Source organism: Lepidochelys kempii, chromosome 3 (assembly GCF_965140285.1).
Source record: "Lepidochelys kempii isolate rLepKem1 chromosome 3, rLepKem1.hap1, whole genome shotgun sequence".
In the NCBI taxonomy this organism is placed as follows: Eukaryota; Metazoa; Chordata; order Testudines; family Cheloniidae; genus Lepidochelys; species Lepidochelys kempii.
The window spans coordinates 37,627,889-37,647,134 of NC_136382.1; the positions used below are offsets into that span (position 1 = coordinate 37,627,889).

The 19,246-nt window shown below is 38.3% G+C and overlaps 1 protein-coding gene across 24 annotated transcripts in view; it reads left to right on the forward strand.

The window, feature by feature from the left end:
• The window catches only part of MYT1L (myelin transcription factor 1 like), a 380,619-nt gene that overhangs the window by 245,476 nt on the left and 115,897 nt on the right, over positions 1-19,246 (forward strand). For 23 of the 24 annotated variants that reach the window (XR_012157935.1, XR_012157936.1, XR_013635539.1 and 20 more), the window contains 2 exons: positions 5,096-5,466; positions 8,883-8,978. Coding sequence is in view for 21 of the 24 variants with exons in the window: in XM_073336127.2 (XP_073192228.1) it covers positions 5,096-5,466; positions 8,883-8,978 (467 nt within the window). In the remaining 3 variants the exon portion in view is untranslated. The remainder of the gene's footprint in view (positions 1-5,095; positions 5,467-8,882; positions 8,979-19,246) is intronic. The other variant, XM_073336119.2, reaches the window with a different exon arrangement.

A 19,246-nucleotide genomic window follows, 5' to 3' on the forward strand; every position in this document is an offset into this window, starting at 1 on the left:
CCAGCAAAGCCCTTAAGCACATGCTCAAAATTAGGTCTATTGAAGTCAAAAGATATTGGCCCAAATGCTCAGCTGGTGTATATCAGGATAGCTTTATTGGCTTCAGTAGCTGTTGTACAGCAGCTGATGATGTGGCCTATTATATACGTTTTAAATACAGAAAAAATGTATTGCAACATTTTTAGTCTGATTGTGGGTCACTGTCTAAAATTTGTTTAGTTTTACTTAAAAAACAAACAAACAAAAACACTACAATTTTTATATTGTACCATGACGTACACTGATGTTTGCTGAGTAACCATATAATCTTATTGTCACCCCTGTTCATTCTCCCATTTTCCCAACTGTTTTGTTATCCCTGTCCCCCTTTTGTTACATCCTATTTTAAATGACACCCCAATCCTGCAAACACTTATGTCCTTATATATATGCCTAGACACCTTGGAGTTGGTAGTAGTAGAGTAGTAGTAGTCTCCCGTTGCTGACGACGACGATGATCTTGTTGCAGTTCTCATATATATATCCTTGGGACTACTCATATACATAAAGGTTCTAAATGGAAAAGTATAGAATTGAGTCATAGTTAGTATGCAAGCTGTTTGAGGCAGGTATCTCATCTTACAACATGTACTATGAGGTAGCTAACACACATTTGGCAGTGTGACTTTTATTATTATTACTCCATAATGAATGGTACTAAACTCCCATGGAAGACATTTAGACGCTAGGGAGTTCAGCAAGGTCGTTTATATTTGTGAAGCTGGTATCTTTTTAGCAAATTAACTGTTTTCATCAAATTGAAATAGTAATGTACTTGTATGTTATTTGAGAAAGTCAGCAGCTCTCTACTTAATACTTTATTTTCAATGGAAAGAAAGCAAAATGAAGTAAAGATGACATTATTTGATAATATGCACTTGAACTGTGCTTCCTGTTTAAAAGAATTTGATTCACTGCACCAGAAAAATAGATTGTAAAGAATTGTGAAATACATGGGATGCAGCCAGAGCTGTAGAGATTAATAATTTGATGGATGAGTTTACTATATTTTGGTATTCAAGTACTGAAGTTGACATAGTTGAGAAAGTGGTGACTTTAGGTCACATACCTAAAAATGTAGATGGGTACCTAGTAGGATTTTCAAAAGCAAGTTAGATGCATAATTCCCATCGCAATGATAAGAGTTAGGTACCTAACCTGCTAAGGTGCCTAAATATCCACCAAAGACTATACTTTAACTGAAATTAAAATGTCATGTGAAAAGAGGAGGGCAGTGTTGTTGGGGATAATTTTTAAGTTTGTTAAACTCAGATCCAATATTTTTAAAGTGCTAATACAAAGAAGAAAAAGCAATTTGGAATATTATTCAACTACAGAGCCTGAAACTGCATCTTGACTTCTTTCTTCTGAAGTCAATGAGTTCTTTGCTTGAGTTAGAACTGCAGCATGGAGCGCATAAAATAGGACACTCTATACTAAAGAAAGAATCTATTCAGATAGCATGCTGGTGGACATGTGATATATGATGCAACAAGTTGGGGCATAGGGAACATCAATCAGTAGTATCTTTAATGACACATAAGGCATGGTTGAAAAGGTAAAAGTAGTGGGATGACTTAGAAATAAGATGTGAATTTGGGGATCAAAATGCATATTCCACAATGACAAGTCCTATAGCATTTAATAGAGAACAATAATACTGTATGGTTTTGAACCATCAGGTAGTTACATAAGATTGTTCAAAAACCATAGAAAAGCTACCATCCTCTATTAAATATAGATTTTTTACATACTTTCCTTTGAACACTAATACATTTTTCTATATCCCTACTGGTTTCATCCCGAGTAAGTTCTACAGGACTTTTCCATAGGGGTTGTTACTAAAAGAGTCTGAGAAACTAAAATGGGTGGGAGGGACTCAAAAAGGAAATGGGGAGTATTCAGAGGGAAACTGCAGGAAGCCCAACATGTAGGTATACTATTGAAAACAAATACAGCTGAAGTGTGCATGTGTGGGGTGGTGGGGGTAGGCGGGTGGTTGGGGAGAAACAAATACAGATGACATGGGGAATACAGGGAGCAATAAAATAGAAAAGCAAACAAGACATAAATCAATAGGATCATGGCTATGAGAGGGTATACACAAGTCTAAAAAATAAGCAGCTAAGACAATGATCACAGAAGCCAAAATTGAAAATGGAACGATCATTGCAGAAGGTATGGGGACAAAAAATAACAGGTGTTACAGATATATCAGGAACAGGAGGTCAATGAAAGAGACTGAAGTCTCTTTGTCCGACTGTGAGAGGAACTTAGTGACATATGAGGCAGAGATTGCTGGGAAGCAAAATGCTTTCTTTTCCTCAGTGCATTTACCAGAGGTAATGAGGGGAAAATGCCAGAAAGAGATAGGAATGTCTTGGAGGCAGAATATGAACAATTAATGAAACTAAGTGTAATACAAGAATAGATAAAACAAAGAAAGAGAAGAAATTAGAGCAGCTAAATAGAAAGAACGTTCCAGGTCTGATGGCCTGTCTCCCAAGATTCTGAAAGAGAGATATTATTTTTTTTAAATTCCCACTGAACTTAAGATATACTTGAAAACTATAGAGGAGTCAATGAAAGACCATATTTTTAAAGGGTTCGTAAGAAGAATCAAGGCAATTTCAGACTTTTAGGGCTTAATATCCAAACAAAGCCAAGAACAGATTCTAGATGTTGATCAAGGACCAAATAGTTTGGATTGATGTAAACTGGTTGAAGTTGACCAAAAGGTGGTCATGATTAACATACATGGTTAATTTTCTTGGGAGACTGACTGTATTGTAAATCCTACATGGTACTGGGTACTCTGGTCCCAATCCATCAAAGTACTTAATACACACTTAACTTGAATCCTGTGAGAAGTTCCATTAAATTCAATTAATTGCTTATGAGCTCGCCTGGATTGGAGCTAGAGGAGCCAGTACCTTTCAGGGTCGAGCATACTGAGCACAGAGAGAGAGAGAAAAGACATGCAGCTAGATTTACAAAGCAATGTACATGTCTAAACATGCAGATAGGAACCTAGTGGTATTTACAAAAAGCACCTAATTAAGTAAGGCATCTAACTCCCACTGATTTCAATTGCAGGTTAGTGGGACTGGGTCTAGAAGAAATGTCATGGGTTCTTAGGTGCCTTATGAAATATAGTGTAGAAAAATATAGACAAAGTTGAAATTGGTAAATAGGATTATGATTGGCAATTAGGTTGCCCTACCTTTACCCGTAATTGATTGCTAATGTGTCAATCACAATGGCCTTTAGTTGCCAAATCCAAAAATTAAAAGGAACATTGGTATAGTCTGACTAGGACCATATTCTCTGCTCCTTCCCAGAGTGACTTCTAGGAGAACTAGGTTTGGGTGAGATGGCTTTGCAAGTATTTAGCAGCCTTTTTTATTGTGTACAGTGTGGAAAAAAGAGGTAATTTCTGCATTGCATTCTAAATGTGACAAAACTCAAGCTCACTTTATCTCCAGTGATTTTCACAAATGAGGAGCTGCTTCAGCCCTTCACCCCTGAGTGTTTTACCTGAGATCTGCCTGTTGATTAGAATATTCTAAGAGGGTTATGAAAAGAGCGAGAGAGAGAGAGAGAGACTCAGTCCTGGAGCTAGTCAGGGTGTAGCCCACTGACAGCTTTAAAAATAAGAATCAGAATCTTGAAGAATATGGTATTAATGGAACTCGCACTGAAGAAAGATAGTACTAACAGTATGAATGATATGGAGGATGAGTATGGACAGAAACTTAAAATCATCAGGGAAGCAAATGACAAACTGTGATAACAGAATATAGTTCAAATCAGAGGTGACCATTATGGCACCATCCAGACGACATCTGGAGTATTGAGCACCAGGAGGGGCCCCATGTTTTAAAAGGCTTTTGATAGAACTCCAAAAGGTGTCAGGTGGCTACGAAAATGGTAGAGTGTCTCAGTGGTTTGTAACTGTGTGGAAAGGTAGGAAAATTGATTGTGAAAGAGGAAATTAAAGGTCTATAGAGAAGAGTTTGAATGTCACAAAACTATTAATGACAGGAAACAGGCTCAAAAACAATGTGGCTTGTGCTGCAGTTAAGTTCAGACAATAAGGAAGTTCAAGTGAAACTTCTTTACGCAGAGGGTAATTCAATGTGTGCAACAGAGCTCTCTCAAAGGAGATCATATTAGACCAGAAATTATGGGGAAAACATTAAGTTGGACAGATAGGTGGACAACCCAACAGAAAAGTAGCATGATCCTCTTCTGTCCTATAATGTTGTTATGCCTGTAGCTAAGGTGATCAGAGAACAAATGATACCCAATTTCAGATAAGTCTGACTTTCAGCACTGATGTTTTCAGAAAATATCATAGGATTTGTATGGATACATTTTAACTTGAATGTTTGAGACCTTCTAAAAGTAGTTCTGCCAATGTTTATGTTTGTTTTGGTTTTTATGCACCTTCATGGCACATAATGGAGAGGTAAAGTGAATAATTGAAGACCAATTTATTGTTATTATTGTTATCTATATGTAAGGGTCCAGTCCTACTCTTAGCTTCAAATGTTTCAGGAGCAGATCCCAGTTGTAACTGATCAAAATCTCACTGAATAGTTTAAAGATATGAAGGACTGCTTTCCCACTCCTTACAGGACTGATCAATAATTGCTAGGAAAAAATTATTTGCTATAAATTAAAAAAAAATGCATCTACCATGGAACAAAGTTCAACATGAAGCAGAGATAACACAGTGCAGGGGGAGCGAAGAGGGGAGCGGGAAAAAAATTCTTATTAGCTTTATAATTGCAGTGATGACCCCTGGGTATAGCATTTCCAGACAGTTAATGACTGACTAGACGCCATGAGGGTTTGGAAGGGCCTTCCCCTTTGGTCATTATTGCCTAAGCAAAGTGTATTTTTTTTCAAAAATGTACATTTTAAGGAAAGCAATTAATGTAGTAAATAATGATAAAACCTGATTAAATGACATAATGCTTTGCACAATCTGACCTGCAGAGGAGAACTGCCAGACAGTGTAATAACATAAGTCTTTTATTTTTCCGAATAGTGTTTATGGCTGTCCTTTGGCAAAAAAAAGAAAAACACAAGATAAGCAACCCCAAGAACCTGCTCCCAAAAGAAAACCCTTTGTGGTTAAAACAGACAACTCTTCAGTAGATGAGTGTTATGAAACTGATGGAACAGAGGAGATGGATGAAAAGGAGGAGGAGGAAGAGGAAGAGGAAGAGGAGGAGGAGTATTCTGATGACAATGAAGAGCAAGGTGATGAGGAGGAGGAGGAGGATGAAGAAATAGATCGAGAAGAGGAAGAGGAGATTGAAGAGGAAGAAGAGGAGGATGAAGAGGAAGCAGAAGATGTGGAGGAAGAGGAGGAGGAAGAAGAAGAGGAGGAAGAGGAGGAGGAGGAGGAAGAACGTGGTAATAATAAGAGTATTAGTAAAAAATAAACATTGTGTGTATTATGTGTTAATCTTTCAGTGTGGTGTCCAGGTATTTAGCTGTGCAGCTCTCATTAAAGCTAATGGAAGTCATGCAGCTAAATCTCCCTGTGCCTTGCTGAAAATGTACCCCACAGTGTTCTTTTAACATCTATTTTAATGACTGTCTTCCAAATAATTTTGATGCCACTAGATGTCAAATTTTCAAATACAGAAGTGTGTGTGCCAAAAAATGCCTGCAGAAATGTGTAACTGGATTAATACATGCAATTGCCAGGTATGCATGCAAAAACTGGGTAAAGGTACAAGCAAATGGTTAACTGCAAGTTCCTGTTCTCATCATTTGCATGTACATTTACTGAATCTGCCTACCTAATAGCGGTGATTGCTCAGATAAGCGGTCATGTGTTTGCAGGTGGTTTTTTGGTGAGCACAAGTGGATCTCTTCCCTTTGAAAATTTGGCCCTGAACTTTCTTGCAGACAAACAATATCAGAATGAAATGTTATCAGATACTTTGGTTCTTTGAGACTTGGATGTTGTGTACTTTAGTTGATTTTATTAAAATTATGGAGAGTGACAGGTTTAAACAAAGAAAGTCCTTCTAAAATTATATTTTCTGAATACAGTACCGTACATTTGATGCCTTTTACCTATATAGATATTAATTAGTAGCCCAGCTAATTTAGTAGCACTGTGATTAATCCATTGACTTTTCTTTTTACTGGGATTGTGGACTCTGTGTAAGCATATTTTTCAAAATATATGATAACTCTCTGCTTACCTCAGAATCCGTCCATTAATTACATTATAATGTACTGGGATGAAAATGAAGAATCGTGCAAAGATTAATGAGCTATCTAAAAAGTATTTTGTTCCCATTTCCAGGGAACACGTTTTTGGTTGGGTAGATTCACCTTTCAAACCAATAAAAATATAAGAAAAACTTTCAGCGCTCCTCAGTTGGATTCCTCTTAGGAGCCAGATATGAAAGTTGTCTGACTTTTGTTTCAGCATTCTGTTAGATCAGGTTTAGAAAAAAGATTTAGCAAGTACTCTTTTCATTCAGACAACTGTGTGGCTTACAGATGGCTATAAGCATTTTTTTTGCAGATGCCTCAACCCACAGCATTTCCTCATTCACTTTTAATTTGCGTACCAAAACTATTAAAAACAAGGTAGCCAAGCTTGAAAGTTCCGAAGGAGTTTGATGCCGGGGGAGACTGGTTCCTTATGCAAAGGACTCTGTTGTTTCAGAACCTGTAAGGATAGTCTATCTGAGCTAAGGCAGATGTGTGACTGCAATTGCTATCCTGTTGGATTGCATAGGAACTCTAGCAGTTCTTTCTTAAGAGGTAATGGCAACTGAACATCTTGGCAACTGGATCATAGTGGAGCTGTTGCAATGGTTTTGGGCCCAGGTGGAAAATAATGAATCTACACTATCAAAAATGATTTAAAGGGGAAAAAAGACTCAGGAGCTAAAGAAACTTCCTTTTGCCAAGCTTCGTATTAGGTTTACTGGTACAGATATTATGGAACATGGTGCTTTACTTATGTCCAGCACTGCTGCACGTACAGTTAGTGATCCTAATCAACAACTTTAGTGGCTGCTATTGTTTCTTAGCTGTTTTCTTTCTGTGAGTAGGCTCGAATTAAGAACTGCAAGTTAGGAATTTTGCAGTAGTACCTTTATTAGCTAAACATCATATTAGAGGAGATGAAAAGTCAAACAGGTCAGCTACCCAAGGGATCTCATGTTACTTTAGGGGTAATATGTAGTTTCCTAGATAAAAGAAAAAGTATTTCTCTGTACAATACTGGGAATGCAGAAAAGAAAGTCTAATAAAATAGGGGGCTTGATAGTGGAATTATTCAGGGCAAATTAATTCAGGACAAATTAATTTTATGGCCTTCTTGAAATCAGCATATCATTATAGAGGTGATGCTAGTTACAGCACAGTTGAGTGATGAGATAGAGTTACTAGCCTAATGATGAAGATAATAATAAGTTCTTTTTCTCCAAGTCAAGAGTAGGCAGACCTAGATTTGAGATGATAGCCATAGTTTGTTGTTTTGAGAGGTCCAGAAGATATTTAATTAAACAGATTTTTTGGGATAATTTATTTTATATAGTTTTTGACCAAGAACCTAAAATGTCTTCTCCTTCCATTGCTCATAATACAGGAATCTTTCATCATTTACTGGAATTCCTTGCTTATATTTTTAGAACTCCCTTAAAGTGAATCATTAAGAGCCTGTTCTGGGAAAATCACAGTATGTGCACAGCCAGCATAATTACAATTAGAAACTAAGAGTAGAACTTCTAATGGAGATAAAGGTATCTCTGCAGTTCTCATAAAAGTTTTTGTCAGTGGTGCTGTAGTTTTACGATATTATAGAAATTTTGCAAAGTTTCATAACCAAACCTAATCTTAATGGACAGAACAATTAAAATCTCAGACAGTTTTGCTAGGAAAATTCTATCAGATGGGAATATGATCTCTGAGTCAACAACTATGAGAAACATAAAGCAATGTATTATATAATTTCCTACGTCCAAATTAAGTTTCCTGTTATATGGGGTTAAATCCAGAGACACCCCAAAGAACTAATTGTAATAACTCTGGAGTTACCCCCATGTAATAGGAAACTGAATTTAGGTTGAAATTTTCAAAGGGGCCTAAGTGATTTAGGAACATAATTCTTACTGATTGACGAATGACGCTCATGCTTGGGCTCTGAAATCACTTAAGCCCTTTAGAAAATCCCATCCTTAGGCCCAAACCTTTGATATAATAAAGGACTTGGAAGACACAGAAGCATCCTAAAGCAACACTCTTACAAATCTCAAAATACCAATTTAAGAGAACCAAAGACTTTTTGGCGTTAGATCCCAAATCCTTTGCTCATATCTCAGTATATAATCACTTGTACTAATATTTAATGCTTAAAATGCCCTTTCAATGGCCACAACATTCATTTTAACCTTATGTTAAATGTAATGAATCTCTTTGAAGGACAGGGATATATCCAATCAAAGAGTAGCACAGGCCTGAAAAGCCCTTATGTACAGTACTACCACTATGAAAGGAAAGATAAAAATTTCCAATTTCTTTCACATTCCCAAAAGACAAAGCAGACAGGTGACCCTTGTTAAGATAACCTAACCTGTAAATTCCAATTCACATGGGAAGGCTGTCAGTAAGATAGTAAGATAAAGCCCACTTTTAGGGAGTGCTCCTTCACTTTGGTGGTTATTGCTGAAAATCTCTGGAGTCAAATACTTAGGGCATATTTGCTTTGCAAGGCAAACTAAGGTATTTCTCCTTCTGAGAAGAGATCACTTCAGATAGCTGGTTCCCAAAGACTGTTTCACAAAGCTTTTCTATTATAGAAAGAAATCTCCGTTGGAGGAGCTCCAGGAACGGATGTTCCAAGGCACCATTTAGCCTATATCACATGAAGACATTCAAGATGGCTTGTACTCCAGGTATTTCATAATCCCTCAGGGTCAGGAGGAGTCAGGCTAATTCTAGATCTAAGTAAATTTAATACATCGATCAAGTCTAATCCATTTCACATGATCATGCTACAAAAGATTTATTGCAGTTTAGTAAAAGGTAAATGGTCAGGATGTATAGATTTGATAAATACTCCCTTTTATATCACATTAATTCCTTCAAATTCACAGTAGCATATACAGTATACCGGTACAAGGTACCACATAATGTTTGCATAACTGCAAGGCACAGTTGCAGCATATTCAAGGAAACTGAATATAGAGCTTTGCATTACAGACTATTACTTGGAAATACAGAGAGAAAATGCTTCACCTTTTTCTCACTTCTACGAATTGGACTACTGTTTTTTAATACTCTGGTGAAATTTGGCCCTTTCCCCACTAGCACACACTAGGCTATTGGTACATAGATACCTGTTGTCTTGAAATCCACCTATTAGTTTATAGTTTAACTTTGATAGTGCCCTCCTTTATCTTCCTGATCCCTTCATCAGCTTGCTTCTGTGACTGATTATGCATGTCCCTCTAAGCAAAAGGAGACACAAACACCAATCTAAAGATGAAAGGATCGGTACTGAGGAAATTGTGGTAGAACACAGATCCCCACTGTCCTTGCAACTGAAGAATCTCAAAGTCTCTGAAACAATGAAATAAACTGGTCTTTACCAGAGAGGTGGCCTGTCCAATCTGCCTAGCATCAATCACTTATTTAGTCATTTATTCAAACTATTAGCAAAAAAGCAGTCACACATTTGGTGAACACAGTAAAGCATTCAATATTAATCGGAGCAAAAAAGCTAGGCACCTGTTGTGGTGTACCATATATGCAAAACATCTAACCAAAGAAATGACCGCCTTAAATGAAGAGGCCAGGAAACAGCTGTTCACTGCTTAGAACAATAAATGGAAAGGAGTACATTTTCCAGGATCAGAGAGGATTTAATACACAGAAGGGGAAGCAATCCTTCAGAATATGCTGGTGTACTCTTCTATTCATGTGTATTGCACTATATTTTCACCTCCTTTATAAAAGAAGGTGGAGAATACTGTGATGGGGGTATGTTGCCACCAACAGTATAAGGGGGGGGGGACCTAACAGCAATGACCAGAAGACCTTACTTCAGTCCCTTGATGGATGGTTGTTGATACAAAATGTTAATATTGCCTTTCATCTCTAGTTTTCAGAGATGCAAAGGTATGCAAGTGATCAGGTCACGCTACTGTATGCTACTGATGTCTTTCTTTTTGTACCAGATGTATCATTCCTACCAAACTAGGCCTGTGTAAATGTAGAGATTGCTCAATGTTTTCATTTTTAGTAGTTTGTGCCATTTGAGTTAGTATTACTCTGGTCAGAATTACTCTTTCCCCAGCCAAATTCAACTGGAAATAATGTGATTTTTAAAAAAACAAGTAGCTCAGAGCAGGAATGCACAAGCCTTAAAAATAGGGTTTAGAGAAAAAATAGCTAGTAGATTCCCTCTGGATACCTCTAGTTCTTGTGGAATTGGGCCAGATATATTTATCATGCTTACTCTGCTTACTTTTGTTTAAAAACAAATTTGCTGCTAGATAGGCTTTCACTTGCTCCAATACTATATGGTTAAGGTGGTTACCATTTGGTACTCTTAGACAGTATCATTTGTTAACTGTATTCTTCAAATGTTGTACTTTTTCTTCCGGTGCTCCTGTGAGACTGGACCTGATTCTGAGCTCACTTACATCAGTATAAATTAGGAATAACTCCACTTAAATCAGTGGAATTACATTTATGTAAAGTGATTTTGTGTCTGTCACATCCTCCTTCACCTCCTCCTCTTTAAAAAATGTTAAATAGAGACTGTTCTGTCTGTAAATTCATAACACAGTTCGGTAGCAATTTTTTCAGACCCTGATTTAGCAAGGTGCTTAAACATATGCCCAACTTTAAGCATGTGATCAGGTCTATTGGCTTTAACTCACTTGCTTAAAATTGGGAATGTGGCTAAGTATCTTGCTGAGTTCAGACATTACATACTTAGTGTCTCAAAAAAACAGATGCAGGCACAAGATCTTCTGGTCCTTCAAAACTAAACAGTCTAGTTACAGCTTTGTACAATATAAGGGAAGCATTCACCTTTGATAATGCAAATACTGGATCCCTGCTGTAAATATATACACAGAGAACTTCCATTGACATCAGCTGTAGTTCTGCAAATGGAGTTAGGACAGACTATGCAATATTAATAATTAAATTTGAAGTCTGGATAAGAGACCTGAGAGGAGAGTATTACTGTAAGTGTTCACACCAGAACTACTTGACAGTTGATTTAATTTTGTTTTGTTTTGAATCTGTTTTATCAGTGAATATAGTTGTTTTGGTTGTATTAGCACTTGTTTTGTAACTTGCTGACTGTTGCCCAGAATCTTAATTGAAAACAAGGCATTGGCCTCACTGAGTAATGACGAATTACCTTTGGGCTTCACTGCAATCTGTTTCTTTGCAGCTGTGCCAGGGGAGCTGGGACACAGTCATATAGGACACACATAGATTGTGGTTCCAGAAGCAGGGGCAATCCGAGGGGTTGTGCATCTAATATTTCTCTCACTTTCCTTTACCTGTGAACAAATGCAGAGTGTATCCTTGACTCCACCTCCTCCCCATGGTGGGTGGCAGAGCAATGTATTAAATTGCTCCCTCCTGGAGCAAAGTGGGATTTGGGGAGGAATTCAAAGGGAAAATATTGTAGTATTAGGAATGTACTCTGATATCTATTGTGACTCTTTGAAACACAGTTCCTTAGCAGTGATCCCCACTTTGTCACACCGCTGCTTATACAGGGATGTGCCTAAAAGCTCAGTCTAGAACTTAGTGAATAAAATGAAATACCTGTCCTCTGCATGGGTAAACCCCAAACAAATGTGACCTGATGTTGTCCTTGAAAGTCTCACATCTGAAAGATAGCACACAAGGGAAGGTTTTCACATGGTATATAAGAATGAACTTTTAATATCCATTATCCCTGTGAATTCCATTGTTTTCTAGAGCCAGAAGTTCCAAGACGGAGAAAACAAAATTAAGCTGTCAAGGATTTGTAGTAGTATAGATAGAGAGTATATAGCCTACATGAGTGTCTCTTGACTTTTGCATTTGGTGGTTCCAAAAGCATGCATGGAAATTCTGCTCACCAGCAAGTCAATATTAAAGATTCTAATTTGATCTCTTTTGCTAAGACTCTTGGTTCGTGCAGCTCTAAGAGGGCCAAATGGTGCTCATTCTACTCAGGAAATACTCCCTTTGGAGTTACAGCATGTATCCTACTGGAATTTTGAATGAACAAGTCCAGAAGGATTTCATCCAGAAAAGTGAAAGTTTCTGTTTGGCCAGTGAGGATCTTATGTTTCTTCCTGAAATTTTCCACTATAACAGTTCCACCAGCGGTGAATACTAAACGGAATAAAAACCTGAGAAAATTATCCTGTGACACAAAAGCAACAATCTATAATAAATATATTTATATAATCATGAGTAACTGTTATTATAGGAGCATTGTCTTCTTTGCGTAATGGGTTCCAGAACAATTAAGTTGCGTTCTTCTGTTACCTGTACTGCACATGAGACAATACTTTTATACCTTAAGAGGTACATTCACTTGAATTAATTAATTTAGGTTACAGACAGTCTTTGAATCTGCAGGAGCTAGAATTAGCCAGTCAGCCAGCTTGCCAGTGCAGTCAGCAAAAGACAGAGAACTCTAATGTTAGCAAAGAAACAAGAAGTCGGGTTAAGAATATAAAAGTGGTAATTAGAGAGGACTATTCAAAGGATCGGGGAAATCAAGCTGGTTTTGGTAATTTTGGTTATTAAAATTCCCTGAATCAATGGGTATATCTAGGCTGCTACAGAAAATATGGATATTAATTTTTGTTATTTTTTTATCCTCTCCCCATATTACATATATAAATAATACCTGGTGCCAAAAGTGGTTAATATTTGTTTGTTTGATGAATTTTTTAAAGAATCTGTTCTAGAGATTATATATTGGTAGTGTTTTGAAACATTTATGTGTGAGAAACCTCATGCTAGCTAATTTATGACAGCATTAAGCCTTATTTGACATGAACTGATCATGTGAGCTGATCAAATTAAACTAAAATCCATAGGTTTGACAATCCTAATCTCAAAAACTGTGCTGGAAAATGGCTAGGTAAACACTGAAGCATGGGACATCATGTCTGTTTTCAGTTTTGCTGTTGTAAAGCTGAAGTAACTCCACTGATGTCAGCGACTTCAAAGAGCTGTATTTGGCCTGGCTTGCCCCATATACAAAAAAGCACTGATTGTGAAATCAAGATTTTCATTATTTTTCCATATAGTGGATGAGATGGGAGCTCTTTGTTTATTGCATACACTTTTAAGCATTGTACACACTGCACTGATTATTCCTTCTGATTTATATCATGGTCTCATGTATCAAATTTGCAGTTCTACCATATCCCTAATGTTACAAAAAAGTGATGTGTAGCTGAGAAACATTTGCTAAACAGCTTCTTGGACATTCAGCAAAGCACTGGACTAAAACCTTTATAGAGAAGCCCCCTACCTATCTTGGCATTGTCTGCAATAATTAAACCAGTCATTCAGTTTTAAAGTCAGGCTTCAGATTGAAAGTTGATTATCATTTCTCCTCCCACTACAGTATAATGAATAAAGACCTACCCTCAGATAATTAAGCACCAGAAGAATTTAACAAAGTAGCAAGTGGAATACAAAATGACCAATAATTATTACTAGAACATTCAGAAGAGAGGTGGAACCACAGGATTTAATAGATAAAGCAATCAATAGATTTAAAACATTATTGATTTTTAATATCTGATGAGTACAGTCCATTTGCATATCACTGTCCATGCCCCAAGGAACTTACAGATATTACATTTCAAACACAAAATGCCAGATGAGATCCAATCTGGAAGTGACATAGTGTTGTTGCTAGTATTTTTAATCATCTGTTTTCTCTTTAGGGGACTATTGTTGAAAGTCTGCATGGAAGTGAATGTTTTAAGGGGGGATTTATTTGAAGAAAAGGGAGGGAGAACTTCTGTTATACAAGGAGAGTGAGCAACTTCCAAGTGTAAAGGGGAAAATGGAAATGAGTATGAAGAAAAATACTGATACCAAAGGAATGATTAGGACGTCAGGCTGGGAGGATTGCAGACAGAGGGTAAGGGAATCAGGGTTCTGGGTCATTTGCCGGTTACAGCAGAGTATTAGGAAGATAAGAAAGCAGAGATGTAGACAGGAGTAGCATTATGCAGGGCCCTAAAAGTAATGATGAAAAGCTTGAACTTGGTGTGAAAGGCAACAGGAGGATAGCAAAGGAATAAGAGGAAAGTGACATGGTCAGAGTGGAAGGAAAGGAAGATGAGTTTAGTGGCAGGAGAAAGGTTGATCAGAAGCAGGGGTAGGTAACACGTCCATACCCACATGCATCTCTGTGGATATTCTATTCTATTCTATAGGTTTTTACATGACCCTCATCGTCGCAGTATGTGTGCGCCTTCAAGTAGTGCATTAAATGACTAACATCTGTTTATCATGTCACCACTCTTTTCCTGTGCTGGTGGCATTGTTTGATGTAGGTATTATTTGGGGGGATTAACGCATCCATGATTTAGTACAGTCAGACCTAAATTATTGGCACTCTAGTTAAGTCTACTATCAGTTTTCACCAGATAATGTCCCCCCAAGATTTGACTTCAGTGCCTAAACACCTGCTGAACTATTTATGTCTTTTTCTCCACTACTTTGCAGCACCATCTGATTTGGGAGCATTTCACACTCATTTTTCACCCGTGTACCTGACTACACAAAGTGTAGAGCAGTAGAGAATCAGGCCCAAAGAATTCAAACTATGGTCTGATGTATTAAAGTCTGACTTGTGCATAAAGGCTTTGTGCAAGCACTGGGCTATTGCTTCTGCCACCTCCTACTGCCCCGCCAGCTGGTCTTGAGTTAGCTGGCTAGTTGTCTATAACTAGGTAAGTTAGCCAGCAGGGTTTGAAGGCTGCACTCATGGTCCCTGTTTTTCTCAACCGTCTGTCTAAAGATTTCTTTTGTCTCTTGAGATCTCCAGATAATTTGGGTTCTATTTTATTGGTTTTCTTAATTTTGAGCTGAAATAATGACATCATATCAATTGAACGATCATACATTTTCTTGAAATGTCTTGAAAATGTAGTTTGGGTGGATGGGTTTGGAAGCATGAAGGGTGCGATTTTCAAGACACTTAGTGTTGCTGTAATTCTGCTCTCATTGAAACTAAGGGAAGTTTTATCCCCAGTGACTCAACTGGAAGCAAAATTAGACTCACTGAGTACTTTTGAAAAACCCACGCAAGATTTCATGACCCTTTGTTAGGTTTATCTACCTCTGATCAGTACACCATGGACTCAGTAAACATGGCTTCATTTGTGGGGAAAATATTAAAAACAGTGGTGAGCCAAATTTACTTGTCATTTAGAGATACATAATTAGGAACGATCATCATGTATTTATAAAAAGATAACTGTCCTGGCAATTATGTGCCTTGCTTGAGGTCACTTGTTTGAAGTAATGTACATCAATGTAGAGATTGTGTTGAAACAATGTACCTGATTTATCTGAGTTTTAGGGAAGAATTTGATACTCTTCCACTTAATAAATTTATTTAGAAAGTCGTAAAGCATAGTACAGCGGCAAATACAAAGTGTTAGAGTAAACAAATTAATAATGGGTAGATTAGTTCTATTAGCTGCTAAGTAGTCTAAGCACTTCAGTGTAGAGAAATTTAAAGTAATGAGACTAGAGCCCAAAAATGGACAAATAACTGAGAGTGAAAAAAATTGTAGAGTGATTTTAATATGACTCATCTGCAGCATACTTGCAGGAAAAGAGCAAACATGATCTCAGGTGGATTTAGAACAAGCAGTTCTCATCTCATCACTAGTTTTATGTTGGTGTAACTCCTCTGAACTTCATTATAGCTACCCTGGTTTGCACCATTGTGAGAGTAGGAACAGACTCACAGAATAAATCAGAAAAATGTAATTTGCACCTTATAAGCTAAGACTGCATATATATAATGGAAATTTAGCTATTGTACTTATTTAATTATTTATTTTACTTGATTTACTTGATTGATGATCTACTTTCTGATGTCTCAGGGCACATAATCAAAATTTAATAAATACCATTGCAATACCCTTTTCCAATCTGCAAAAAGAAAAGGAAATTACCTTAAAACAAACAAACCCTTCCACTATTCCATCATCCCCTCAAAGACATGCATCAGAAAAGAGAAGTGTTTGTACTGTACTCTAAAGTTCCATAGATTCTCGTTCTGTTGGATATCCTAGGAAAATGAGTTCCAGAAAGAAACGCCCTTGGTTGAGATTGTTCTGCTACTAGCAACCAGATTTAAATGTGGGGTCCATGAAATTAGCTGTGGTGCTTGACCTAAACCACTGCCACAGTTATTGCAGGACAGGCATGGTTTCAGGTAACTAAGCTTCAGCTTCAAGTTTTCAAGGGTATCCCAAGTAATGTAATGTAACAACCCCTAGAAGTCACAAAGACTCTATTGTCTTCCCCGTCTAGTAACTGCAGACAAAGTAGCCAAACTTCACACTCAACAGTGTCAAATACTCTCGTATCTAAAAGGATCAGCATAGACTCCTGATTATTCCCCACTGACAGGAGGAAATCCTCAGCCAGTAAGACCAGCACAGCTTCCATGACATACTAAAACCAGACTAACAGGGATGAAGGAATCCATGTGACACCAAAATTGCCTTTCCACAACCTTCAGTATAATCTTCCCAACGATGGCAGATTAGAGGCAGGTCAGTTGACAAGATTACAGCATGAAGAACCTGACCCAAATTTTCCCAGGGAAGTCATTGCAATTGTCCTCCCTAGACACAAATCCTTTCTGACCAGGACAGCCAGTCCAATGCAGAGCTGCACAGCAGGTGGGAAATTCCTCACAATATGAAAGATCTGTTCGTTTCCAAGCGGAGCCACAGAGGATGTACCAGGAGGTCAGCCACTTGGAACAATCCTGCTGGAAATAACTTTGTGTGTGTACAGTAGTAGAAAGAACAAAGTTTTCTTCACCACTACCAATACCATACCATAAATGTTTATACATCCTGAGGCTGAACTGGTCTCTGGGCATGTCTGCCACTGCCCTATTCAGGGTGTGAAAGGTAATACTATACAACTGTGAGGATGGAAATTAGGCAGAGAATGCTTAGGGGCTTCTTTGTCGATGGCTGTAAACAGAAGAGGATCCAGTGTTCTATGGTAGCAGGCACATTGATAGAGTGAGTCACTGGCCATGGACTAAACGATATGAATTGAAGAGTAGGGTCTCTGCTAATTGGTGTCCTACCCTTCCATGATGATGCCACATATAACAATAATCTAACCACAGATCTCAATCTACAGAATCTCCTGCTTTGTTTCCCCATACCCTCTATCACAAGCACCAATGAACCCAATCACCCAGAGATGGTCCCTCCCTATCTTCAGCTCACAATAGCATTGCTCAGCCTTCACCACCACCAAACTGAGGGAATTAAAGGGGGTGTAGATGCTGAAGCCGGCTCCTGAAAAAATGATGTGGTGGGGGAAAGTGAAACAAGATCCATATCCTAAGAAAAAGCTTCTAAATTAGACAAAGTCTGTTACTCTTACACATAGAATATTTATCTTCCCAGTTCCCCAACCACTGAACTCAACGAGAGGATGGAAAAACCTAGCAAATCTCTCACCTCAGCCTGAGGGTTGATCAGACAGCATTATTAAGAAAACACCCAGAAGATCCCTTCCCAAAATAAAATCTAACCTAACAAGAACATCCTCAAGCTCATAATGGAGAGCAGATTCATCTAACTGGATATAATCATTTCCACATCACCCAAACCAGCATAAACAAGTCATTCCACTTAACCATCATCAGTCTGTTCCCACGTAACTTTGTCCCTGTCCACAACCCAAAAATACCTTAAACTAGCTCCTCACCTCCCCCGGCAATTCCTTCTGTGTAACAGACTATTGCTGATCCTCAACAAGCTATGCAGCAAAGAGAAACACAATGCTTTGAGTAAAAGAATGTGAGTCAGGATTGCTCAGTGTGTTGTAGGTAAAAGGAGATTTCATGCCCCAGTAGCATCCAATCTATGGCCCTAGAAGACAACTGTGCTAAGAAGAAAATGTGCATGTTATTATGGATTGGAAACATGTTCCCTGAGCTGCTTTCTGTGATTTTTAAACTGGTGTTCAGATTGGGCCTGCTGCTGTAGGGAGAAGGTAGGGAGGTCTCTGGTTCCTGAGTGGTCTACACCACAGCCCCAAGAGCAGCTCTGCTGTGAACTAGATCTGTGAGTAGCTGCTCTTCATTCTGTGCTGCAGCTCCCCTGCTGTATTGCAGGGCTTGGAGAGCAGATTTTGCTGCTTCATCACCAGCTTCCCTGGTGGACAATGGGAGCCTGAGTTAGAGCAGGAAACCAGTACACACTCAACTGGCTATGTCTGAGCCCAGGGGAATGCCTGACACAGAATGGCTCCCCTACTTTACCCAGCCCATTGCTCCCTCTAGAAAGCCTAGGAGAAGTGAAAGCAGTAGAAGATGAGAAGCAGCCTCAGTCACAGCTCCCTGATTATCTACCCATACCCCTGCACAGTCTCTGTGCAAAGGGAGTGGAGCAGGCCAGAGGGTCTGTCCCAAAGTATTGATTACGGCCTCTTAACCTTTTCTGCAATAATGTTTTGCCGTTTGACTGAAAGGTTGTATACCACTGCCATGGTGAGATATAATGCTTGTGAGACAAAAGTCCCAGCCCTGTGGAAATGCCATCTAGGTGCATAAGTTGATACTGAGTAGGACACTGTTATTAAAGAAAGGCAAGTGGAATGTATATATTTTTTTCATAAGAAGGAAATAGAAAGTAAGTACTTCCCCTCAGGTCAAGTCAGAGGTGAATGCAGTTTTGGAAAGAGAGGCCAGACCATGGGTGAGAATTGCAGCTTGTGTAGAAGAACCCACGCTTGCTTTCATCTAGCTAGCCTGCTTAACAATAGCAGTGAAGATGCCTCAAAGCAGGCTTCAGCATGAGTTATACAAACCTGCCTGAATCACCTGGGTACACACTGAAATTTGTGTCCTGCACTGAAGCCTGCACCACCATATTCTCAGTGCTATTTATAGCCATCT